The sequence below is a fragment of the Salmo trutta genome, chromosome 3 (genome assembly GCF_901001165.1).
Source record: "Salmo trutta chromosome 3, fSalTru1.1, whole genome shotgun sequence".
Classification (NCBI taxonomy): domain Eukaryota; kingdom Metazoa; phylum Chordata; class Actinopteri; order Salmoniformes; family Salmonidae; genus Salmo; species Salmo trutta.
In genome coordinates this window covers 7,345,029-7,370,554 of record NC_042959.1, presented here as the reverse complement: position 1 = coordinate 7,370,554, position 25,526 = coordinate 7,345,029, and the positions used below count along the sequence as shown (strand labels likewise).

The window sequence follows — 25,526 nt, the reverse complement described above, 5'->3', positions numbered from 1 at the left end:
CTGAGCTACCAATTACTCCAAAATGGAATAAGTTAAGTTACACTAAAGTTACCCATAAGAAAAATATAGTTTACTACTATAAAGTTACTTTGAAAAAGCATTTCACAACATCCAAAATACTTCGTGAAAAATGATATCTAAAATGTAATTGACTACAGATTGCAAGACCATTATCGCTCAAAAGTCGGATGTTAACAGAAAGTGTAATTCAGCCTATTAAACACAAAAACGATGTTTCAAGTGAGAATTACGAAGGTTTGATGCCGAAAACACCACTACATGGCAAAAAAGTCATGAACTATTGAAAACAGCACCAATATTTGAATTTAGTTAAACTACCACCAAGCTACTGCAAAATGTAATGAAATTACTAGTTGAACTACATGTAGTTCACTACTCCCAACACTGGTAACAACCAACACTTCTACAGTTAATGGGTTTCTAGCCTTAGTTTCTCACTCGCTGTCACCGGTAGCTACATTGAAAAAACATATATAAACGCAACAAGCAACAATTTCAACGATTTTACTGAGTTGGAGTCAAGGACCTCAAGCTGTCTGGCAAATGCAGTATCAAACAGCACACCTTCACTGATGTCATTACCAAGACAGGGATGTCTCCCATCCTCATCAGTGTGTAGCCAGCACTATGTCAGACAGGTGAAAGAAACATAGTGTTACAAAAGTTGTGTGTAATAACAGTGTAATGTGTAATAGTTGTCTTGTTGTGTGTGTGTTGTTTATGTGACTGTGTCGTGGGCCCTGATGTAGCCCTGATGTAGCCCTGATGTAGCCCTGATGTAGCCCTGTCACTAAGGAGATAACAACTACATTTGTATTGAATTGAATTGAATAATTGTGTATCTTTACCTCCATTCCTCAGATGTTATGGCTTATAACGGCCGTCTGACCTCTGACCTTTGACGTCATCTCAGCCTTCAGCAATAGGATGAGTGCCCACTGTGGAGAGGTCATCTGTACTGTCACCACCGCACAGGTAGGAACTGACACACACACACACACACACACACACACACACACACACACACACTCCATCATTACACAGATTTAATCTGAACACAGATCAACCAACTCAAGATTTACATTAATCCACACTAAAATGTAATTTACATGTTTTATATTTACAGGGCTTGATCATTTGCAGATGAATGATTCGCATGTATTTGACATTTTGCTAGTCCTGTGTCTCTTTCCTAGCCTCTGGATGCTGCTAACCTCAAAGACCTGAGAGTTGCTCTGAATGGCTTCTTGGCCAAAGGAGAGACGCTCAAGCTGGAGACTAAAGTAGGAACTAGGAACTCCCAGAGGAGGCTACTGAATAGCTAATACTAAATATACATAACACCAAGCCACAGTGGATGAAAGGATAATGGAATCACTGTCCACCTACAGAATCAGAAACGTTGACATTTTAGGGGTTACATTTCTTGTTACTCCTAACTAAAATCCTCACCATAAAGTCTGTGAAATATAGTGATTAATATATTGATTGTGAGCTGGTTTGTACATGCTGCTTCAAGTCTGAATGTCTTCTCTGTTCTCTCTCTACCCAGTCTGACCCCCTCCATCCTGGATGGAATGACAGTCAGCGTCAGGGACAAGTATGTGGACATGTTTACCAAGACAAAGATCCAGAAACGGACCAAGATCATTAGGGAGACCTAATAATTGGCATAGGCTGTGTCCCAAATGGCACCATACTCCCTACAGTATGTAGCGCTATAAAGGGCTACGAGACCAGGTTGAGGGAATAGGGTGCCATTTGGGGGTATTTATTTTTGTTTTAAACGTTTTGCTTAATCAACTAGACCTAAGTCCTGTGAATGAATGAGTAATGGAACAATAGTGGAACAATGTTACAGGGAAATGCCTATGTGTATTATGTAACAATGTTACAGGGAAATGCCTATGTGTATTATGTAACAATGTTACAGGGAAATGCCTATGTGCATTATGGCTTCCCAGCTTCAAGCTTAACAGTACAAAGTATTACAGTAAATGTAGTCTTTCTGTTGACATGTTTGATTTGATATATTTGAATCCTCATTAGTCGACGCCGATGGTGACAGCTAGTCTTAATGGGGTCTGACACATAACGATAAATACATTACAAGCAAAAGACTTTACAATTTACATACATTTAAAACATTAACATATAGTGTATCTATCAGTTCATACACACAACATGTAACTCATATTAAATATGATGTATTATTAAAACCACTGGATTTGTCTGTTTCTTTTAAAGTTTATTTGTAGCCAGAGCGAAGCTAGTTGATTTAGCTTCGTAAAGGGTGAGGCTAGTTGATTTGCGGATGCAGTCAAAGAAATGTGTGTAGAAAATATTGCACAAAAATATTTGTTTACAGTTTCAGAGGCAAACTACTGTTTGACAATCAGACAGTGAAGAACTAGCGATGTGACTGAAATGTGAATATGTATGAAACTACAGAAAAACTGATCTGAGTTCTGTAAATTAGATTGCTTTCCCACTAACATCAGGTCAAATGTAGTTATATTACACGGTTTAGTAGATCAAGCAAATTTTTTATCCTGTACTTAATGTTTGTCATTGTTATACTACCAACTACTGAAAGTACAGTATTAATAAACCTCTGTTTATAAAGGTTCCCACTAGTTACCACAGCCGCAAAGTCAAAATTACCTATATCATAAAATGTTATGAAAACACAAATTAGCTTTTTGGTCTTAATATAAGGTTACGGTTAGGCATAAGGTTAGCAGTGTGGTTAATGTTAGGTTTAATGTTAAGGTTTAAAATCACATTTTAAGAAGAGACTTTGTAGAAATAGGTGGGGTTTATGACTGGCTGTCACTAGTGACGACCTTTTCTAAAACTGTTTCTAAAACGGTTAACTCATTTCCTGGACACAATGTCCACGATTTCAGAACAAAGGTTACAAACAAAATACATAATATCCTATATTCTTGATCGAAATATGGCTGGATTACATGCCATATTTTTATTATAGTAAATGGCTTTATGCTATGTTTCCTTAAAGTCTGGCGCGCCTGCGCTTTGAGCCCCTCCTATTTTCTAAAAGGAAAAAAACGAGGAAAATGGCTGCCTTTCTCATTTAAACCTCTGTCCTAGAAGAATAAATAAATATCAAATACCCGGCGCATAATGTCATCCAGGATCAAGTTAATATCCATGGAATATAAGGCGTAGAATACATGCGTTTTTATGATGTTATGGCGGTCAAGAATGGAAAATCTGTTTCAAATTTAACCCTTTGCATTCTATGATCCGCCTACAAATGAGGTTTGTGGTTTTTTAATGTTCTCAAAATGTACTTGCAAATGCAGCAGTTTTCTTCGTGGTATTTCGTTGTAGTAGCGCCCATTGCCCCATTTATACAGCTGTTGTATTATTGGGTTGTAAGCGCATAATAGCGAGACACTACGTTGCGTATTGTATTAGCACCGCCGATATGGTTTTGCAACAATAGCCTGTTTTAATTAATAATGTTGGACAAGATGTTTGCACATAGAATAGATATTTTATAACATATTCATTACATAGTGATGTGCATCACCAACGTAGGTTCTTAGTGTGTGTCTGTGTGTGTGTGTGTGTGTGTGTGTGTGTGTTTATGTGCATGCTCGTAAGTCTGTGTCACACATACCAATTCAATGACTAAACCTGTTTCTCTTTTATTTATATCCCTCAACAGAAAATGATGCACCAAGTCACTAGCAGCAGCAATGACTATTGCATGAGTGGCCTTGCAGAGGAATGTCAACACCCAACCAGCCACTTTGACGTATGTAGCTCGCAATCCAACAAATTCTACCCTTCGCCCCCACCCCCTGCTCTACAGCTGCCCCACCCAAACCTGCACAAGCCCATGCCCTGTCAAATGCAACAAGAGACCCAGAATGAGTTTCACCCTCAGGCAGTGAGGATCCGAGGGTCCAGCGAGGCCCCAACTGGGACAGAGAGCTCCAAGAAAAAGAAAGGAGGCGTCGTCAAGTCCGGCCGTAGAGGGAGACCCTCGGGGACCACTAAGTCAGCCGGTTACCGGACAAGCACCGGACGTCCGTTGGGGACCACGAAAGCTGCGGGGTTCAAGACCAGTCCCGGCAGGCCCTTGGGTACGACCAAAGCGGCGGGCTACAAGGTTAGCCCTGGCAGGCCTCCTGGTAGCATCAAGACTCTGTCTCGGCTCAAGAAACTGGAGTACGGGAGCTGTGATGGTACCAAGAAACTAGGCTTCAGTAACTGCGTCGGCGGAGCCAAGAAACTGGACTATGCCAGCTTCGAAGTGGCACCTTTCCCTTACACCCTGATGCAGAAACGAGGCTTGCGTGAGCCTACTGGCAAAGTGGAGGAAACTAACAAGTAGTTCTTCCTGCGTCTCGTATCTATTGCCTGGAAATCATATTTGAGTGCTTGTCCTAAAGGGTGTTGATGACCAGCAGGGACTCATGTAGCCAAAATATGGGTTGACTTTTGGATATGTCTGGCACTGGTTACTAACGGATGGCTCCTCCTCTCTTCAACGTACTCTGCTGATATCATCACCATTTACTCTGTCCCTATCCAAAGACTGAAATCGCTCTCTTTTTTTTCAATAAGTTTGTTATCTTATTTTATAGAAATTGCATGATAAGGCATATAATAAATACAATCAATATACTTTAGCTAAACAGGAATGAGAGAAATAGCCTACTATTCGTCATTATCTGGTCAAATGCTCGCTGTCTGGAGAAAGGTTGATGTTTTGTTTAAATGTTTAAATATTTGACTTTCATTCATCTGTTTATTTCATGCTCTGATATAATGTGCTTTTATCATTAGTAGTTTGCTTGTCCTCCTGATGTTTTCCACATTGAAAATGCATCTGAGTAGGAAACAACACAAAACACACTAGCAAAACATGAATCTTAAGCTTCTCCCAGAGTTCATGTGGCAGTGTTTGTGTCTTTTTTGTGTTGTATGGTATGACATATTTTTTATTTGTATTTATACATAGCATATTTATACACAGGATTTCATGCAATATAACATTGTTACGACACGTTTTTTGAAATTTTGCTTGAACTTTTGGGCCTCCCGAGTGGCGCAGCGGTCTAAGGCACTCCATCGCAGTGCTAGATACATCACTTCAGACCTGAGTTCGATTCCGCGCTGTATCATAACCGGCCGTGATCGGGAGTCCCATAGGGCGGCGCACAATTGGCCCAGCGTCGTCCAGGTTAGGGGAGGTTTTGGCCGGTGTAGGCCGTCATTGTAAATAAGAATTTGTTCTTAACGGACTTGCCTAGTTAAATATAATAACAAATAAACTGACACGAACACAGTGCATCTGAAAACCTCTCATGATGCTTATTTGACGACAAAGGAATTCTTATTTCTAACCTTTTGTGAATATGAATGGTTTTGTCTTCTCAATGTACTGTATTATCCTTTATTCTTTGTTCTCACAAGTTAACTATCAATTGATAAAAGCAAACCCAGAATGGTGTTGACTAGGAACGATCATTTTTAACCAACGGAGAAAATGATATGTGGTGGAGTATGTGTAACGATAAGATAGTTTTCTGTATGTATGACCAAAAATTAAAGTGAAATGGTCATTCCAAAATGAAATTGTCTTGACTGTCACTGATATTTTAATAGTGTAGTGTATAAACAACAGTGTAGATCATTTCCATTTGTAAAGTACAGACAAAAATATATATGTTATCATATCATGGGGTCCAGGTCCCCCTATGAGCCAGTGGACACCACCTTTATAAAACACTGATTGCATGTCCAACCACTCTAAAATACATATAAGGAATACTGTTTTAATCTTGATATTCGCATCCTATAATAATTTTTCTAAGAAGATTTACGTACATAAACCTGGGTATTGTGTCTTACATAGGCCTAGAATTACATACGGCCTGTGTTGTGAATCTCATAGAACTGAGAAACCAATATTGAATGAGAAAAAAAAGAACAACACATTTAAATATAATTTCAACATTAAAACAATGGTCCACTTCGAGAAGAAAAAAAATTCTAAACTCATTTTCTTCTTTTTGTCTGGGCCTCTGACATTGTAAGTGCATTCTCTTCGCCCTACGTTCTCAGTGACGGCCTCATAAGGTTACAAATCTACAGATTGGTCATCAATGAAGAGCAGCCGAGGCAAATTTCCTATCAGGTAATATGATTCATTAGAATTGGCTATAAAATAACGTCTGTAGCCTATTTGACAACTGTCATTTCGATGTAGCAGTGATGGGCATTGTGCGAAGCGAGTTTATTACAGTAGCAGTAGGGCACGACTGCAAGTATGTCGAGCCTTTTGTGTGGCCACTATGCAAGGCGTATTCTTCTCTTTATAGGATGCTGTCATTGTTATTTTTAATGCGAACGTAATTGCAGGATACGCGGAAAAAAACGGATAGGCATTCAGCCGAATTAACAATATTATATTACATTGCACCTCATTGACATGGTGTCCAGGGGTCCGATTTTAGTTATAGGGCTTTGCCCCCTCCATTGACATGCGTATTGCTGCCGACATGGCCTATTTTCTCTCCTGTCAGGCAATATGGCGCATAGTCTATTTTAAAACTTTGACTAGGCCGCATCCGCTTGCGCTGTTTTCCCGTCGACCACTTTCGAACTATTGATCCGTATTCGTTGTGGTCACAGATTTGTCTCTCTCTCTCTCTCCAACCTCTCTCTGCTATCCAAAATGGAGGAAACAAGTTACGCCTTTGTTGGGATAAGGAAACCAATGGCGCAATGGTTTATCAGTTTGACATACCTTCCACTCACATAACGCCATAATAAATAGTATTTATCTAGCCAAGGGGTTCGTGTATGTTGACTAAAAGCCATGAGGGGATATAGTAGCATGTGGATGTGTGAGTAGACCAGTGTGCTGACTGAGGATGATAGGTTGAGAGTACCCGAGCCCGAGGTGCTGTGATCCGCGGCTCCGCAGACAGGGGGGTTGGGTGGCTGTGCGGATTGGTTGTTCAGCTCTGCTCGCCAACACAGCCAGTCCGTCTAGCAGGGCTCTTTTAACAGAACTACAGGGGCATTTCGACAGCCCGCAAAACAACCATGTAGTAAAAATGATATTGTAATTGCCAGGGACTAAGGTGGTGAACGCTACAATGACTTTTGATGCACTAAAATGGAAGGTTTAATTTTTTTTGGTCTATTGGTGACTGTTTTGGAAAGGCTGCCGCTGGTGAGATAGGACAGGAGGTGAAGGAGAGAGAATGAGAGCTGTTGGTCTTTCTTGGCCTAGTGCTGCTGCTACTGCTGGGATTGTGCAGATCCGCTTTCACAAATCGAAAAAAACACACGCTTCATGCCCCAATCTGAAAGACCCGCAGTTGGTTTTATTGTGACCGACCTCCAAATGGTAAGATTATTGCGTTTTTTAATACAGACGATGTTTTTAAACGTTTTGAACCGTCCTTTTGTGAGTTAGAATGGATGCTTCCTATGTCGGTTTATAGGCTCTGTGTAGGCTACTTGTGTGAGCCATTCTGTATGATGGCTTTGACTGTATTGACTCCCCTACAGACAGTCAGGCTGGCAGCGCGATCAATGTGGCACAGATCTATCATTTCAGTATTTGCGATCGTTCTATTTTGCTATAAAAAAACAGAACGAGTAGATATGATTTTATTGTGAACGGGGCAGAGCACACCGGTCGCTCGCTGGGTTTTCCTGATCTTTTTGTCTTCTCTGCTGCCACTACGGACGGCCTTCAGAGGGGAAGCCATGCAAATGTCGTGTTATTACGTGTAGGCTATGCGGTAGTCTTTCTTTATGTTATTGTCGCGTGGAATGTGAGTTGTTATTTACACACAGACAGTATGGTTTATATACATTCTTGTGTTTTTTAACAATTGTTTTGTAACATTGTAGCTATTTCAAACAGTGCATGAGTCTGAACCATATGAATTGACCACACTGTAGCTGGACAGGAAAAACCTGGTTGTTTGCTAGAAGGTTTACCTCAACCACCCTAACCTGCATGTTCTTTTACAATGACAGGAAGAAGCCATGACAACATGAATTCTTCATACAGACGGGCTGTTCGGGGCGGCTCAGCTTCAGCCACATCTTACAGCTCAGGCCAGCCAGAGCTGAGGCCCCCCAATCGCCTCTCAGTTTCCACCACTTCGTATAGAAACCAGTGCAACAGCAGCGCCAAGCGTGGCTCAACAGACCAACCTTCGACTGCCATGCAACTGTCAACCTCCTCCCTCAAACAGGCACCTAGCTACGGGTATAACCAGGCAGAGAGGGAGAGGCCCCACTGCTACAGTCCTCTGCTGAGGCTCCAGGATCTCTCCACTATGGTACACAGACCTGGGTCTGATCTGGGACCCGGGCCCCAGCCCAAGGACCTCCATGCCAGGAACCATTTGCACTCTCACAGCCCAGTGGGAGGCTCTAGTTTTGGGGCTCCCCTTGTCCGACTGCCCCCCTCTACTGGTAACGAGGAGACAGAACCCTACGAGGATTCCATCCAGGATCAGAACGGTTTCTCTCCTGTTAGTTCTGATAGTTTGGAGCGCTGCTCTCCCATCCCCAACGGATACCTGCATTTCGAGTCCACCTTGTTTGACAGTGGGGACAGGGAGGACGAGGACGAGGAGGATGAGTTGGTACCTTTTCAACAACACTCTTCTAAGTCCGCCAGAGACAGAACAGTCACAGACTCTAACACCACCTCTGGTTCAGGGGTAGACCATAACAGCACATACAAACCCTCTGTTCTCAACCTGATGTCTAAGAGTCTATCTGAACTGGACCCTACTCTGAGCCCCAGTGCCCTGCCTGACATGTCCATGGGGGATGGCTGGAGTATGGACCAGGACTCTGACAGTGACAGTGACAGTGAGATGACAGGAGACACACATGACAATGGTCTCATCTCACCTGTTGGAACCAACTCTAATGTGAGTTCTCTCTCTTACTGATGATGATGATGATGATGATGATGATGATGATGGTAATAATAATAACCCCCAGGGAAGATGCATCCTGGGTAGCTCTAAAAGATATCTGATCTTATCTGACATTATCTTCAGTTCTGTAAATACTGTGTAGTCTCTTGGAACAGTATTTTTCAAGAAGATATTTTTATTGTTTTGATTTGGCGTACACTATATGCTGATCAACCATATAGGCTAGTTTTATATTAAGCAAAATAATATTGATTTGATAAGAGTATTTGTTTCACATTTGAATTTGAGATGCTAAAATGAAATGTTGAACAACATATAATAAGGTACAATAAATCCCTTTTACCCTCAGAGTTTGAACTGTCAAAGGGAGGATCCTATATGTGTAATAAGTCCTTTGTTTATTTTTTTGTTCAGCCCAACAGCCCAAAGAAGAAGCCCCTCCCAGCAGTGCAGTACGTGGAGGGAGATCTGGTCTGGGCCAAGTTCAACCGCCGTCCCTGGTGGCCCTGTAGAGTTACCATAGATCCTCTGGAAGGGATACACACACGCATGAAAGGTGGGAAGATGTATTATTGGTGTTGGATCTAAACGTATCACAGGATGGGTGTATTATTAAGTCAGGGCATGAAGCATTGATTAAAAGTGGGAAGGAAGGGAAGCTCTCCTCTGGGTTCCTTGAGGGAAGGAAGGGAAGCTCACCTCTGGGTTCTATAGGGGAAGGAAGGGAAGCTCTCCTCTGGGTTCTATGGGGGAAGGAAGGGAAGCTGTCCTCTGGGTTCTATGGGGGAAGGAAGGGAAGCTCTCCTCTGGGTTTCTTGGGGGAAGGAAGTGAAGCTCTCCTCTGGGTTCCTTGGGGGAAGGAAGTGAAGCTCTCCTCTGGGTTCTGTGGGGGAAGGAAGTGCAGCTCTCCTCTGGGTTCTGTGGGGGAAGGAAGTGCAGCTCTCCTCTGGGTTCTGTGGGGGAAGGAAGTGAAGCTCTCCTCTGGGTTCTGTGGGGGAAGGAAGTGAAGTTCTCCTCTGGGTTCTGTGGGGGATATAACAGCTAGAGAGAAGAAATAACCACCTGGATCTAAAATGTGTTGTCCACAATCACTCCAAAGTTGACATAGTTTGTGGTACATAAGGGCATATAGTATGGGGGCATCCTCCGACAGTTATCTATAAACTACTTCAACTCAATGTATCAGCTCAGTTTGTCTTTGTGTAATGACAAGCATTTAAAAGCTTTTGAGTTTCTCCTATAACATTTTGTATCAATGTTAAAACAAGTTGTCTTTGTGTTTTCTGTTGTTCCAGTCCCCAGTCGTCGTCCTTGTCGTATGTATTACGTGGAGACTGTGGCAGAGATGGCAGACCATGCCTGGGTACCGGGGAAAGTTACCTACCCCTTCACAGGAGGAGAGCAGTTCACAGATCTGCCTGTGCTGAGACGGAGAGGGAAACAGAGGGAAAAGGACTACAAATACACAGTAACTGACCACAGACTGTCAACTCCTGTTGCTTTTCATTTAGCTCACATTGTGTGTTGCTGTTAGTAGAGATATGTTTAAAGTCCCAAATCGCTTTTTGTCGTTGTAAAGGTGCAGAATAGTTTCATTGCGTGTCTCACAAAACATATCTGGAAGATTATACTCATACTATCTATTCCACAAAGACGACAACTCCATATAGTTTAGAAACAAGGACATCTTTGAGAGTTGGCCGCTTTTGTCCTGATGTTTGTCTTCCCTCTGCTGTAGATACCCAAGCGTCTGTTGGAGTCGTGGAAGGTCAGTGTGCTGGAAGCTGAGTTTCTCCTACCTGACCTGCTGAAGAATACTGCTGTCTCTTCTTCCATGGCCTTTAACGGTGAAGAGCGGGTGTCCTCCCCACTGCCTGATGAAAAAACATCAAAGGCCCCCTCTTGTTCCTCCTTTAACCTCACTGCACCCTCCTCCCTCAGCCCTCCCCCCAACAGAAACGAACATCCCCCTGCTGCCAACCTGACCGTAGCGAACGACAGTAGCAGCAAAAAGAAACCCTTCCAGAAGAAGAAGAAGAAGAGGAAGGGTTTGGCGGAGATCTTTGGTCATATAGCTGGAAGTCCCACAGAGTCACTAAGCATCCTAGACCTGGCCAACCAAATGCCTGCTGCCTCAGCTGATCCACTGAAAGAAGAAGATCCCAAGGACTCTCCGTACGCAGACCTGGATTCTGTACCAACCATTGTGCGTCCCAAACGGTCTGAGAAACCTGCTATAGAAGACACAGAGAAACCGTCTGAACCCTCAAAAGAGGAGGCAGAGAAAGGGGGTAAGAAGGAGCGGGCTACTCCTCCTGAAAAGGCCAAAGACAGGCGTGTGGTCATGGTGGTTCCTAGACATGTAGTTCCTATATCCTCATCCCCAAGCATTTTAGCAAACAAATCTCTTTTAAATTACAGAACTACAAAAAACACAAATGTTTTACAGTCAAAACAGAAGTTGGGCAGCTCTTCTGAACTGAAGAATAAAAATGATCATGATAAGCACTCTCTGCATCTCCCTGCCAGCAGACGTCTGATGACCAGGGCCCTGAAAGCAGAGAAGGAGACAGAACTCAAAGAGGCTCTGCTGGCCTCAAGCCAAAACTTGAAGGACGATCGGCTTAATGTGCATTCTTCTGATGATGATGATGATGTGAGTGATAACGTTCAGATCAGAACAGAGTCGTCTACTAGCAGGGATTCTTCACCAGACAAAGCCAGATCCTCTGCTAGTCACAGCTCTCCTAAAAAACAGGCCGAGTCTGATTGGAAGCACCTCCACAACGGCTCGTGGAAAAACTCTGAAGATGTGACTCCAGGGTCCAGTAAGCCTGTCATAACCCCTATTAAGGTCAAGGAAGAGAACATTGTCTCAGACATATCCTCCTGTTCTTCCCCCACCTCCTCTCTCTCTCCCATGGACGCTTTCCAAGATATCAAGGAGCTGTCATTCAAATCCTTAGTGAAGGAAGAGAGCGACTCTGGGGACTCTAACACTAACTTTAAACCTGAGCCTAATTACAAGTTCAGTACTTTCCTGATGCTCCTGAAGGACATGCATGATACCAGGGAGAAAGAGGGCAAGCCCCTGACCATGCCTCCCTCGCCAGACCTCATCAAGGAAGAACCCATGGTCATACCCACCGCCCAACCACCAGACGACCCCCTTAACGCTGCTGCTGGCGGGGACTGGACGCCAGCGGGGACCAAAATCCAAAACGGCCAGCATGCGAGCACGCCAACAACCAAGAGAACACCGGCCAAACCCAAGTCTAAAAATAAACCCATCATGAAAAACGAAACGTTCAAACTTGAAGGGAAAACAGTGCTGGCTCAGATGGTGGCGAACGCGGTGGAGAAGCAGCAGCGGAGGAAGCCGAGGCCTCCAGCCAAGCTCCGGGCCACCATCGCTGGTCTCTCTCCCGAGATGGCTGACCTAGCCTGGGGGAGGGAGTTTGTCTCTGGGCACGCTGACCTGGCTGAGCCTGGCCTCGGCCCTCCTCTTCCTCCTGTCCCCTCCGCTGTTGACTCCTCATCCTACCTCGACAAGAGCCCGGGTACCAAAGTGGCCCCTAAGAAGCGCTGGCAGACGTTTGCACAGCAGGGGCCAGTGAAGCCAGGGAAGGATGCAGGTGCTCTGGGTGGGGTGGCCTCACCGCAGGGGCCTGTGGAGGTGAATGGGATCTACAGAGACGGTCAGGGAGGGACACCAGACTGCATCAGGTCCCATGAGCTGAACCTGGGGATGGAGAAGCAAGATGACACATCAGGTAAGACATGGCTTTCAGTACCAGCAGTGTTTTATGTCAACAGTTTGCTTTTTATTTTTAGAGATTGATTTAATTGATTGGTTATTTGTTCCCACAGCACATTCTGAAAACAAACGGCTGAGGAAACCCAGCAAAAGACTGCTGGAATCCACAGAGGAGGAACAATTCTTCTCCCCGAAGAAAAAACTAAAGAAACCTCTGGAATCTTCCAAAACTCCTCTGAGCCCTTCCACAGTTCCAGGCCCCGGCCTGCTAACATCCATCTCTATCCCCAGCCCCATCCCCACCCCTGGCCCTACCTCTGGGGAGCCAGCCAGCCCCACCCCTGGCCCTACCTCTGGGGAGCCAGCCAGCCCCACCCCTGGCCCTACCTCTGCGGAGCCAGCCAGCCCCACCCCTGGCCCTACCTCTGTGGAGCCAGCCATCCCCACCCCTGGCCTTACCTCTGGGGAGCCAGCCAGCCCCACCTTTGGCCCTACCTCTGGGGAGCCAGCTATCACCACCCATGGCCCTAACTCTGGGAAGCCAGCCATCACCACCCATGGCCCTAACTCTGGGAAGCCAGCCATCACCACCCTTGGCCCTACCTCTGGAGAGCCAACCATCACCACCCCTGACCCTAACTCTGGAGAGCCAGCCAGCACCAAGGCCCTAGCAGGGCTGAAACAGAGTCTGTCTGTCTGTGTTATAAAATCATTATCCAAACAACCCTCAGCAGTGACCTATTTCTCCACTGAATCTTCATCATCAGATGGGACAAACCCTCCTCTGCCCTCTGGTAAGCAACATCTCCAAAAACTTCTCTCAATAGGCAATGCTGTCTTATTTAATACAAGAGGAAGGTATATTCTATTGGGAAAGTAGTTCCATAGGGAAAGTAGTTCCATAGAGAGAGTAGTTCCATAGGGAGAGTAGTTCCATTGGTGAGAGTAGTTCCATTGGGAGAGTAGTTCCATTGGTGAGAGTAGTTCCATTGGGAGAGTAGTTCGATTGGGAAAGTAGTTCCATTGGGAGAGTAGTTCCATTGGGAGAGTACTTCCTTAGGGAGAGTAGTTCCATAGGGAGAGTAGTTCCTTAGGGAGAGTAGTTCCATTGGGAGAGTACTTCCTTAGGGAGAGTAGTTCCATAGGGAGAGTAGTTCCTTAGGGAGAGTAGTTCCATTGGGAGAGTAGTTCCTTAGGGAGAGTAGTTCCATAGGGAGAGTAGTTCCATTGGGAGAGTAGTTCCATAGGGAGAGTAGTTCCATAGGGAGAGTAGTTCCTTAGGGAGAGTAGTTCCATAGGGAGAGTAGTTCCATTGGGAGAGTAGTTCCATTGGGAGAGTAGTTCCATTGGGAGAGTAGTTCCATTGGGAGAGTAGTTCCATAGGGAAAGTAGTTCCATTGGGAGAGTAGTTCCATTGGGAGAGTAGTTCCATTGGGAGAGTAGTTCCTTAGGGAGAGTAGTTCCACTGGGAGAGTAGTTCCTTAGGGAGAGTAGTTCCATAGGGAAAGTAGTTCCATAGGGAGAGTAGTTCCATTGGGAGAGTAGTTCCATTGGGAGAGTAGTTCCTTAGGGAGAGTAGTTCCATTGGGAGAGTAGTTCCATTGGGAGAGTAGTTCCTTAGGGAGAGTAGTTCCATTGGGAGAGTAGTTCCATAGGGAGAGTAGTTCCTTAGGGAGAGTAGTTCCTTAGGGAGAGTAGTTCCATTGGGAGAGTAGTTCCTTAGGGAGAGTAGTTCCTTAGGGAGAGTAGTTCCATTGGGAGAGTAGTTCCATTGGGAGAGAAGTTCCATTGGGAGAGTAGTTCCATTGGGAGAGTAGTTCCACTGGGAGAGTAGTTCCACTGGGAGAGTAGTTCCTTAGGGAGAGTAGTTCCATTGGGAAAGAAGTCCCATTGGTGAGAGTAGTTCCATAGGGAGAGTAGTTCCATTGGGAGAGTAGTTCCATTGGGAGAGTAGTTCCATTGGTGAGAGTAGTTCCATTGGTGAGAGTAGTTCCTTAGGGAGAGTAGTTCCATAGGGAGAGTAGTTCCTTAGGGAGAGTAGTTCCATTGGTGTGAGTAGTTCCTTAGGGAGAGTAGTTCCATAGGGAGAGTAGTTCCATTTGGAGAGTAGTTCCATTGGTGAGAGTAGTTCCATTGGGAGAGTAGTTCCATTGGTGAGAGTAGTTCCATTGGGAGAGTAGTTCCATAGGGAAAGAAGTTCCATTGGGAGAGTAGTTCCTTAGGGAGAGTAGTTCCATAGGGAGAGTAGTTCCTTTGGTGACAGTAGTTCCATTGGGAGAGTAGTTCCATTTGTGAGAGTAGTTCCATTGGGAGAGGAGTTCCATTGGGAGAGTAGTTCCATTGGTGAGAGTAGTTCAATTGGGAGAGAAGTTCCATTGGGAGAGTAGTTCCATAGGGAGAGTAGTTCCATTGGTGAGAGTAGTTCCATTGGTGAGAGTAGTTCCATTGGGAGAGTAGTTCCATTGGGGAGAGTAGTTCCATTGGGAGAGTAGTTCCATTGGTGAGAGTAGTTCAATTGGGAGAGAAGTTCCATTGGGAGAGTAGTTCCATTGGGAGAGTAGTTCCATTTGTGAGAGTAGTTCAATTGGGAGAGTAGTTCCATTGGGGAGAGTAGTTCCATTGGGAGAGTAGTTCCATTGGGAGAGTAGTTCCATTGGGAGAGTAGTTCCATAGGGAAAGTAGTTCCATTGGGAGAGTAGTTCCATTGGGAGAGTAGTTCCATTGGGAGAGTAGTTCCATTGGTGAGAGTAGTTCCATTGGGAGAGTAGTTCCATAGAGAGAGTAGTTCCATTGGTGAGAGTAGTTCCATAGGGAGAGTAGTTCCATTGGGAGAGTAGTTCCATTGGGAGAGTAGTTCCATTGGTGAGAGTAGTTCCATTGGGGAGAGTAGTTCCATTGGGAAAGTAGTTCCATTGGTGAGAGTAGTCCATTGGGAGAGTAGTTCCATTGGTGAGAGTAGTTCCATTGGGAGAGTAGTTCCATTGGTGAGAGTAGTTCCATTGGTGAGAGTAGTCCATTGGTTAGAGTAATTCCATTGGGAGAGTAGTTCCATAGAGAGAGTAGTTCCATTGGTGAGAGTAGTTCCATTGGTGAGAGTAGTTCCATTGGTGAGAGTAGTTCCATTGGTGAGAGTAGTTCCATTGGGAGAGTAGTTCCATTGGTGAGAGTAGTTCCATAGGGAAAGTAGTTCCATTGGTGAGAGTAGTTCCTTAGGGAGAGTAGTTCCATAGGGAGAGTAGTTCCTTAGGGAGAGTAGTTCCATTGGTGTGAGTAGTTCCTTAGGGAGAGTAGTTCCATAGGGAGAGTAGTTCCATTTGGAGAGTAGTTCCATTGGTGAGAGTAGTTCCATTGGGAGAGTAGTTCCATTGGTGAGAGTAGTTCCTTTGGTGAGAGTAGTTCCATTGGGAGAGTAGTTCCATAGGGAAAGAAGTTCCATTGGGAGAGTAGTTCCTTAGGGAGAGTAGTTCCATAGGGAAAGAAGTTCCATAGCGAAAGTAGTTCCATTGGTGAGAGTAGTTCCTTAGGGAGAGTAGTTCCATAGGGAAAGAAGTTCCATAGGGAAAGTAGTTCCATTGGTGAGAGTAGTTCCTTAGGGAGAGTAGTTCCATAGGGAGAGTAGTTCCTTAGGGAGAGTAGTTCCATTGGTGAGAGTAGTTCCATTGGGAGAGTAGTTCCATTGGGAGAGTAGTTCCATTGGTGAGAGTAGTTCCATTGGGAGAGTAGTTCCATAGGGAGAGTAGTTCCATTGGGAGAGTAGTTCCATAGGGAGAGTAGGTCCATTGGGAGAGTAGTTCCATGTGGAGAGTAGTTCCATTGGTGAGAGTAGTTCCATTGGTGAGAGTAGTTCCATTGGGAGAGTAGTTCCATTTGTGAGAGTAGTTCCATTGGGAGAGGAGTTCCATTGGGGAGAGTAGTTCCATTGGGAGAGTAGTTCCATTGGTGAGAGTAGTTCAATTGGGAGAGAAGTTCCATTGGGAGAGTAGTTCCATTGGGAGAGTAGTTCCATTTGTGAGAGTAGTTCAATTGGTGAGAGTAGTTCCATTGGGGAGAGTAGTTCCATTGGGAGAGTAGTTCCATTGGTGAGAGTAGTTCCATTGGGAGAGTAGTTCCATTGGGAGAGTAGTTCCATTGGTGAGAGTAGTTCCATTGGTGAGAGTAGTCCATTGGTTAGAGTAATTCCATTGGGAGAGTAGTTCCATAGAGAGAGTAGTTCCATTGGTGAGACACGGCTTATAACAAAAATAAATAGGCTTTAACGAAACACGGCTTGTAACAAAAATAAATAGGCTTTAACAAAAAACGGCATGTAACAAAAATAAATAGGCTTTAACGAAACACGGCTTGTAACAAAAAAAAATAGGCTTTAACAAAACACGGCTTGTAACAAAAATAAATAGGCTTTAACGAAACATGGCTTGTAACAAAAAATAAAAAATTAGCAGTAAACAGTAGCCTTCCAAGAAATTCATTGCTCCAGACCAAGCTCCCGTGCAGCAGCTCTATTTCCTTTTCCAACAGCCAGATCAATCACCTTCAACTTGAAAGCGGCATCATATGCATTTCTCCGTGTCTTTGCCATGATGAGGGTGACAAAATGACTACCGTAATCAGAATGATGGGAAGTTTGACCGCGCTCGATTTAATCTAAACAGTAAACAAAAAAGTTGTTTGACCTTAACCCGTTCGGCAATTTCATTGGTCTAATGAAAGCTTCATGCTGCCAAGAAACTGAGCACGTCACAGAATGTGTTTTTTAAAAAATAATAATAATTTGAAAGCGGGAAAAATTCATATATTAGCCGCGTCATTGTTTAAGCCGCGAGGTTCAAAGCGTGGGAAAAAAGTAGCGGCTTATAGTCCGGAAATTACGGTAGTTCCATAGGGAGAGTAGTTCCATAGGGGGAGTAGTTCTATTGGGAGAGTAGTTCCATTGGGAGAGTAGTTCCATAGGGAGAGTAGTTCCATTGGGAGAGTAGTTCCATTGGGAAAGTAGTTCCATTGGGAGAGTAGTTCCATAGGGAGAGTAGTTCCATTGGGAGAGTAGTTCCATTGGTGAGAGTAGTTCCATTGGGAGAGTAGTTCCATTGGGAAAGTAGTTCCTTAGGGAGAGTAGTTCCATAGGGAGAGTAGTTCCATTGGGAGAGTAGTTCCATTGGGAGAGTAGTTCCATAGGGAGAGTAGTTCCATAGGGAGAGTAGTTCCATTGGGAGAGTAGTTCCATAGGGAGAGTAGTTCCATTTGGAGAGTAGTTCCATTGGGAAAGTAGTTCCATTGGGAGAGTAGTTCCATTGGGGAAGTAGTTCCTTAGGGAGAGTAGTTCCATAGGGAGAGTAGTTCCATTGGTGAGAGTAGTTCCATAGGGAGAGTAGTTCCATTGGTGAGAGTAGTTCCATAGGGAGAGTAGTTCCATTGGGAGAGTAGTTCCATTGGGAGAGTAGTTCCATTGGGAGAGTAGTTCCATTGGGAGAGTAGTTCCATTGGTGAGAGTAGTTCCATAGGGAGAGTAGTTCCATTGGGAGAGTAGTTCCATTGGGGAGAGTAGTTCCTTAGGGAGAGTAGTTCCATTGGGAGAGTAGTTCCATTGGGAGAGTAGTTCCATTGGGAGAGTAGTTCCACTGGGAGAGTAGTTCCTTAGGGAGAGTAGTTCCATAGGGAGAGTAGTTCCATTGGGAGAGTAGTTCCATTGGGAGAGTAATTCCATTGGGAGAGTAGTTCCATAGAGAGAGTAGTTCCATTGGTGAGAGTAGTTCCATTGGTGAGAGTAGTTCCATTGGTGAGAGTAGTTCCATTGGGAAAGTAGTTCCATTGGGAGAGTAGTTCCATTGGGAGAGTAGTTCCATTGGTGAGAGTAGTTCCATTGGGAGAGTAGTTCCATAGAGAGAGTAGTTCCATAGGGAAAGTAGTTCCATTGGGAGAGTAGTTCCATTGGTGAGAGTAGTTCCATTGGGAGAGTAGTTCCATAGAGAGAGTAGTTCCATAGGGAAAGTAGTTCCATTGGGAGAGTAGTTCCATTGGGAGAGTAGTTCCATAGAGAGAGTAGTTCCATTGGTGAGAGTAGTTCCATTGGGAGAGTAGTTCCATTGGTGAGAGTAGTTCCATAAGGAAAGTAGTTCCATTGGTGAGAGTAGTTCCATTGGGAGAGTAGTTCCATTGGGAAAGTAGTTCCATTGGGAGAGTAGTTCCATTGGGAGAGTAGTTCCATTGGTGAGAGTAGTTCCATTGGTGAGAGTAGTTCCATTGGGAGAGTAGTTCCATTGGTGAGAGTAGTTCCATTGGGAGAGTAGTTCCATAGAGAGAGTAGTTCCATTGGTGAGAGTAGTTCCATAGGGAGAGTAGTTCCATTGGGAGAGTAGTTCCATTGGGAGAGTAGTTCCATTGGTGAGAGTAGTTCCATTGGGAGAGTAGTTCCATTGGGAGAGTAGTTCCATTGGTGAGAGTAGTTCCATAGGGAGAGTAGTTCCATTGGGAGAGTAGTTCCATTGGGGAGAGTAGTTCCATTGGGAGATTAGTTCCATTGGTGAGAGTAGTTCCATTGGGAGAGTAGTTCCATTGGTGAGAGTAGTTCCATTGGTGAGAGTAGTTCCATTGGGAGAGTAGTTCCATTGGGAGAGTAGTTCCATTGGGAGAGTAGTTCCATAGGGAGAGTAGTTCCATTGGGAGAGTAGTTCCATTGGGAGAGTAGTTCCATTGGGAGAGTAGTTCCATTGGGAGGGTAGTTCCATTGGGAGAGTAGTTCCATTGGTGAGAGTAGTTCCATTGGGAGAGTAGTTCCATTGGTGAGAGTAGTTCCATTGGTGAGAGTAGTCCATTGGTTAGAGTAATTCCATTGGGAGAGTAGTTCCATAGAGAGAGTAGTTCCATTGGTGAGACACGGCTTATAACAAAAATAAATAGGCTTTAACGAAACACGGCTTGTAACAAAAATAAATAGGCTTTAACAAAAAACGGCATGTAACAAAAATAAATAGGCTTTAACGAAACACGGCTTGTAACAAAAAAAAATAGGCTTTAACGAAACACGGCTTGTAACAAAAATAAATAGGCTTTAACGAAACATGGCTTGTAACAAAAAATAAAAAATTAGCAGTAAACAGTAGCCTTCCAAGAAATTCATTGCTCCAGACCAAGCTCCCGTGCAGCAGCTCTATTTCCTTTTCCAACAGCCAGATCAATCACCTTCAACTTGAAAGCGGCATCATATGCATTTCTCCGTGTCTTTGCCATGATGAGGGTGACAAAATGACTACCGTAATCAGAATGATGGGAAGTTTGACCGCGCTCGATTTAATCTAAACAGTAAACAAAAAAGTTGTTTGACCTTAACCCGTTCGGCAATTTCATTGGTCTAATGAAAGCTTCATGCCGCCAAGAAACTGAGCACGTCACAGAATGTGTTTTTTAAAAAATAATAATAATTTGAAAGCGGGAAAAATTCATATATTAGCCGCGTCATTGTTTAAGCCGCGAGGTTCAAAGCGTGGGAAAAAAGTAGCGGCTTATAGTCCGGAAATTACGGTAGTTCCATAGGGAGAGTAGTTCCATAGGGGGAGTAGTTCCATTGGGAGAGTAGTTCCATTGGGAGAGTAGTTCCATTGGGAAAGTAGTTCCATTGGGAGAGTAGTTCCATTGGGAGAGTAGTTCCATTGGGAAAGTAGTTCCATTAAGAGAGCAGTTCCTTAGGGAGAGTAGTTCCATTTGGAGAGTAGTTCCATTGGGAAAGTAGTTCCATTGGGAGAGTAGTTCCATTGGGAGAGTAGTTCCATAGGGAGAGTAGTTCCATTGGGAGAGTAGTTCCATAGGGAGAGTAGTTCCATTGGGAGAGTAGTTCCATTGGGAGAGTAGTTCCATAGGGAGAGTAGTTCCATTGGGAGAGTAGTTCCATTGGGAAAGTAGTTCCATTAAGAGAGCAGTTCCTTAGGGAGAGTAGTTCCATTTGGAGAGTAGTTCCATTGGGAAAGTAGTTCCATTGGGAGAGTAGTTCCATTGGGGAAGTAGTTCCTTAGGGAGAGTAGTTCCATAGGGAGAGTAGTTCCATTGGGAGAGTAGTTCCATTGGGAGAGTAGTTCCACTGGGAGAGTAGTTCCTTAGGGAGAGTAGTTCCATAGGGAGAGTAGTTCCATTGGGAGAGTAGTTCCATTGGGAGAGTAATTCCATTGGGAGAGTAGTTCCATAGAGAGAGTAGTTCCATTGGTGAGAGTAGTTCCATTGGTGAGAGTAGTTCCATTGGTGAGAGTAGTTCCATTGGTGAGAGTAGTTCCATAAGGAAAGTAGTTCCATTGGTGAGAGTAGTTCCATTGGTGAGAGTAGTCCATTGGTTAGAGTAATTCCATTGGGAGAGTAGTTCCATAGAGAGAGTAGTTCCATTGGTGAGAGTAGTTCCATTGGTGAGAGTAGTTCCATTGGTGAGAGTAGTTCCATTGGGAGAGTAGTTCCATTGGTGAGAGTAGTTCCATAGGGAAAGTAGTTCCATTGGGAGAGTAGTTCCATTGGTGAGAGTAGTTCCATAGGGAAAGTAGTTCCATTGGGAGAGTAGTTCCATTGGTGAGAGTACCGTAAATTCCGGACTATTGAGCGCACCTGAATATAATCCGCACCCACTGAATTTTTTTAAAATTATTATTTTGAACATAAATTAGCCGCACATGTCTATAAACCGCAGGTGCCTACCGGTACATTGAAACAAATTAACTTTACACAGGCTTTAACGAAACATGGCTTGTAACAAAAATAAATAGGCTTTAACGAAACACGGCTTGTAACAAAAATAAATAGGCTTTAACGAAACACGGCTTATAACAAAAATAAATAGGCTTTAACGAAACACGTCTTGTAACAAAAATAAATAGGCTTTAACAAAAAACGGCATGTAACAAAAATAAATAGGCTTTAACGAAACACGGCTTGTAACAAAAAAAAATAGGCTTTAACGAAACACGGCTTGTAACAAAAATAAATAGGCTTTAACGAAACACGGCTTGTAACAAAAAAAAATAGGCTTTAACGAAACACGGCTTGTAACAAAAATAAATAGGCTTTAACGAAACATGGCTTGTAACAAAAAATAAAAAATTAGCAGTAAACAGTAGCCTTCCAAGAAATTCATTGCTCCAGACCAAGCTCCCGTGCAGCAGCTCTATTTCCTTTTCCAACAGCCAGATCAATCACCTTCAACTTGAAAGCTGCATCATATGCATTTCTCCGTGTCTTTGCCATGATGAGGGTGACAAAATGACTACCGTAATCAGAATGATGGGAAGTTTGACCGCGCTCGATTTAATCTAAACAGTAAACACAAAAGTTGTTTGACCTTAACCCGTTCGGCAATTTCATTGGTCTAATGAAAGCTTCATGCCGCCAAGAAACTGAGCACGTCACAGAATGTGTTTTTAAAAAAAGAATAATAATTTGAAAGCGGGAAAAATTCATATATTAGCCGCGTCATTGTTTAAGCCGCGAGGTTCAAAGCGTGGGAAAAAGTAGCGGCTTATAGTCCGGAAATTACGGTAGTTCCATAGGGAGAGTAGTTCCATAGGGGGAGTAGTTCCATTGGGAGAGTAGTTCCATAGGGGGAGTAGTTCTATTGGGAGAGTAGTTCCATTGGGAGAGTAGTTCCATAGGGAGAGTAGTTCCATTGGGAGAGTAGTTCCATTGGGAGAGTAGTTCCACTGGGAGAGTAGTTCCACAGGGAAAGTAGTTCCACTGGGAGAGTAGTTCCATAGGGAAAGTAGTTCCATTGGTGAGAGTAGTTCCATTGGTAAGAGTAGTTCCATTGGGAGAGTAGTTCCGTTGGTGAGAGTAGTTCCATTGGTGAGAGTAGTTCCATAGGGAAAGTAGTTCCATTGGTGAGAGTAGTTCCGTTGGTGAGAGTAGTTCCATTGGTGAGAGTAGTTCCATTGGTGAGAGTAGTTCCATAGGGAAAGTATTTCCATTGGTGAGAGTAGTTCCATTGGTGAGAGTAGTTCCTTTGGTGAGAGTAGTTCCATAGGGAGAGTAGTTCCATTGGGAGAGTAGTTCAATTGGGAGAGTAGTTCCCTTGGGAGAGTAGTTCCATTGGAAGAGTAGTTCCATTGGGAGAGTAGTTCCATAGGGAGAGTAGTTCCATTGGGAAAGTAGTTCCACTGGGAGAGTAGTTCCATAGGGAAAGTAGTTCCATTGGTGAGAGTAGTTCCATTGGTGAGAGTAGTTCCATAGGGAAAGTAGTTCCATTGGTGAGAGTAGTTCCATTGGTGAGAGTAGTTCCATTGGGAGAGTAGTTCCATTGGTGAGAGTAGTTCCATAGGGAAAGTAGTTCAATTGGGAGAGTAGTTCCCTTGGGAGAGTAGTTCCATTGGGAGAGTAGTTCCATTGGAAGAGTAGTTCCATTGGGAGAGTAGTTCCATAGGGAGAGTAGTTCCATTGGGAGAGTAGTTCCATTGGAAGAGTAGTTCCATTGGTGAGAGTAGTTCCATAGGGAAAGTAGTTCAATTGGGAGAGTAGTTCCCTTGGGAGAGTAGTTCCATTGGGAGAGTAGTTCCATAGGGAAAGTAGTTCAATTGGGAAAGTAGTTCCATTGGGAGAGTAGTTCCATTGGAAGAGTAGTTCAATTGGGAGAGTAGTTCCATAGGGAGAGTAGTTCCATTGGGAGAGTAGTTCCATAGGGAGAGTAGTTCCATAGGGAGAGTAGTTCCACTGGGAGAGTAGTTCCATTGGGAGAGTAGTTCCATAGGGAAAGTAGTTCCACTGGGAGAGTAGTTCCATTGGTGAGAGTAGTTCCATTGGGAGAGTAGTTCCATTGGTGAGAGTAGTTCCATAGGGAAAGTAGTTCCATTGGTGAGAGTAGTTCCGTTGGTGAGAGTAGTTCCATTGGTGAGAGTAGTTCCATTGGTGAAAGTAGTTCCATAGGGAGAGTAGTTCCATTGGGAGAGTAGTTCCATTGGGAGAGTAGTTCCATTGGGAAAGTAGTTCCATAGGGAGAGTAGTTCCATTGGGAAAGTAGTTCCATAGGGAGAGTAGTTCCATTGGGAGAGTAGTTCCATAGGGAGAGTAGTTCCATTGGGAAAGTAGTTCCATTGGGAGAGGAGTTCCATAGGGAGAGTAGTTCCATTGGGAGAGTAGTTCCATTGGGAGAGTAGTTCCATTGGGAAAGTAGTTCCATAGGGAGAGTAGTTCCATTGGGAGAGTAGTTCCATTGGGAGAGTAGTTCAATTGGGAGAGTAGTTCCATTGGAAGAGTAGTTCCATTGGGAGAGTAGTTCCATAGGGAGAGTAGTTCCATAGGGAGAGTAGTTCCATAGGGAGAGTAGTTCCATTGGGAAAGTAGTTCCACTGGGAGAGTAGTTCGATAGGGAAAGTAGTTCCATTGGTGAGAGTAGTTCCATTGGTGAGAGTAGTTCCATAGGGAAAGTAGTTCCATTGGTGAGAGTAGTTCCATTGGTGAGAGTAGTTCCATTGGGAGAGTAGTTCCATTGGTGAGAGTAGTTCCATTGGTGAGAGTAGTTCCATAGGGAAAGTAGTTCAATTGGGAGAGTAGTTCCCTTGGGAGAGTAGTTCCATTGGGAGAGTAGTTCCATTGGGAGAGTAGTTCCATTGGGAGAGTAGTTCCATAGGGAAAGTAGTTCCATTGGGAGAGTAGTTCCATTGGTGAGAGTAGTTCCATAGGGAAAGTAGTTCAATTGGGAGAGTAGTTCCCTTGGGAGAGTAGTTCCATTGGGAGAGTAGTTCCATAGGGAAAGTAGTTCAATTGGGAAAGTAGTTCCATTGGGAGAGTAGTTCCATTGGAAGAGTAGTTCCATTGGGAGAGTAGTTCCATAGGGAGAGTAGTTCCATTGGGAGAGTAGTTCCATAGGGAGAGTAGTTCCATAGGGAGAGTAGTTCCACTGGGAGAGTAGTTCCATTGGGAGAGTAGTTCCATAGGGAAAGTAGTTCCACTGGGAGAGTAGTTCCATTGGTGAGAGTAGTTCCATTGGGAGAGTAGTTCCATTGGTGAGAGTAGTTCCATAGGGAGAGTAGTTCCATTGGTGAGAGTAGTTCCGTTGGTGAGAGTAGTTCCATTGGTGAGAGTAGTTCCATTGGTGAAAGTAGTTCCATAGGGAGAGTAGTTCCATTGGGAGAGTAGTTCCATTGGGAAAGTAGTTCCATAGGGAGAGTAGTTCCATTGGGAAAGTAGTTCCATAGGGAGAGTAGTTCCATTGGGAGAGTAGTTCCATAGGGAGAGTAGTTCCATTGGGAAAGTAGTTCCATTGGGAGAGGAGTTCCATAGGGAGAGTAGTTCCATAGGGAAAGTAGTTCCACTGGGAGAGTAGTTCCATTGGTGAGAGTAGTTCCATTGGGAGAGTAGTTCCATTGGTGAGAGTAGTTCCATAGGGAAAGTAGTTCCATTGGTGAGAGTAGTTCCGTTGGTGAGAGTAGTTCCATTGGTGAGAGTAGTTCCATTGGTGAGAGTAGTTCCATTGGGAGAGTAGTTCCATTGGAAGAGTAGTTCCATTGGGAGAGTAGTTCCATAGGGAGAGTAGTTCCATTGGGAGAGTAGTTCCATAGGGAGAGTAGTTCCATAGGGAGAGTAGTTCCACTGGGAGAGTAGTTCCATTGGGAGAGTAGTTCCATAGGGAAAGTAGTTCCACTGGGAGAGTAGTTCCATTGGTGAGAGTAGTTCCATTGGGAGAGTAGTTCCATTGGTGAGAGTAGTTCCATAGGGAGAGTAGTTCCATTGGTGAGAGTAGTTCCGTTGGTGAGAGTAGTTCCATTGGTGAGAGTAGTTCCATTGGTGAAAGTAGTTCCATAGGGAGAGTAGTTCCATTGGGAGAGTAGTTC

The 25,526-nt window shown here is 44.2% G+C and overlaps 1 protein-coding gene and 2 pseudogenes across 3 annotated transcripts in view; all 3 read left to right on the top strand.

The window, feature by feature from the left end:
- The first annotated feature begins 887 nt into the window (after positions 1 to 887).
- Positions 888 to 2,243, top strand: LOC115167384 (ATP synthase subunit O, mitochondrial-like; annotated as a pseudogene).
- Positions 2,244 to 3,061: 818 nt separating this feature from the next.
- Positions 3,062 to 5,637, top strand: LOC115167371 (UPF0461 protein C5orf24 homolog pseudogene; annotated as a pseudogene).
- Positions 5,638 to 6,127: 490 nt separating this feature from the next.
- Positions 6,128 to 25,526, top strand: part of nsd1a (nuclear receptor binding SET domain protein 1a) — a 58,669-nt gene continuing 39,270 nt past the window's right edge. The window contains exons 1-6 of one of the 3 annotated variants that reach the window (XM_029721720.1): positions 6,128 to 6,199; positions 8,062 to 8,972; positions 9,396 to 9,537; positions 10,277 to 10,449; positions 10,720 to 12,754; positions 12,852 to 13,532. In XM_029721720.1, coding sequence (XP_029577580.1) covers positions 8,079 to 8,972; positions 9,396 to 9,537; positions 10,277 to 10,449; positions 10,720 to 12,754; positions 12,852 to 13,532 — 3,925 coding nt within the window. In that variant the 5' untranslated portion in view covers positions 6,128 to 6,199; positions 8,062 to 8,078. Of the gene's footprint in view, positions 6,200 to 6,729; positions 7,421 to 7,836; positions 7,854 to 8,061; positions 8,973 to 9,395; positions 9,538 to 10,276; positions 10,450 to 10,719; positions 12,755 to 12,851; positions 13,533 to 25,526 lie in introns of those variants that run through there. The other 2 variants (XM_029721711.1, XM_029721730.1) reach the window with 2 other exon arrangements.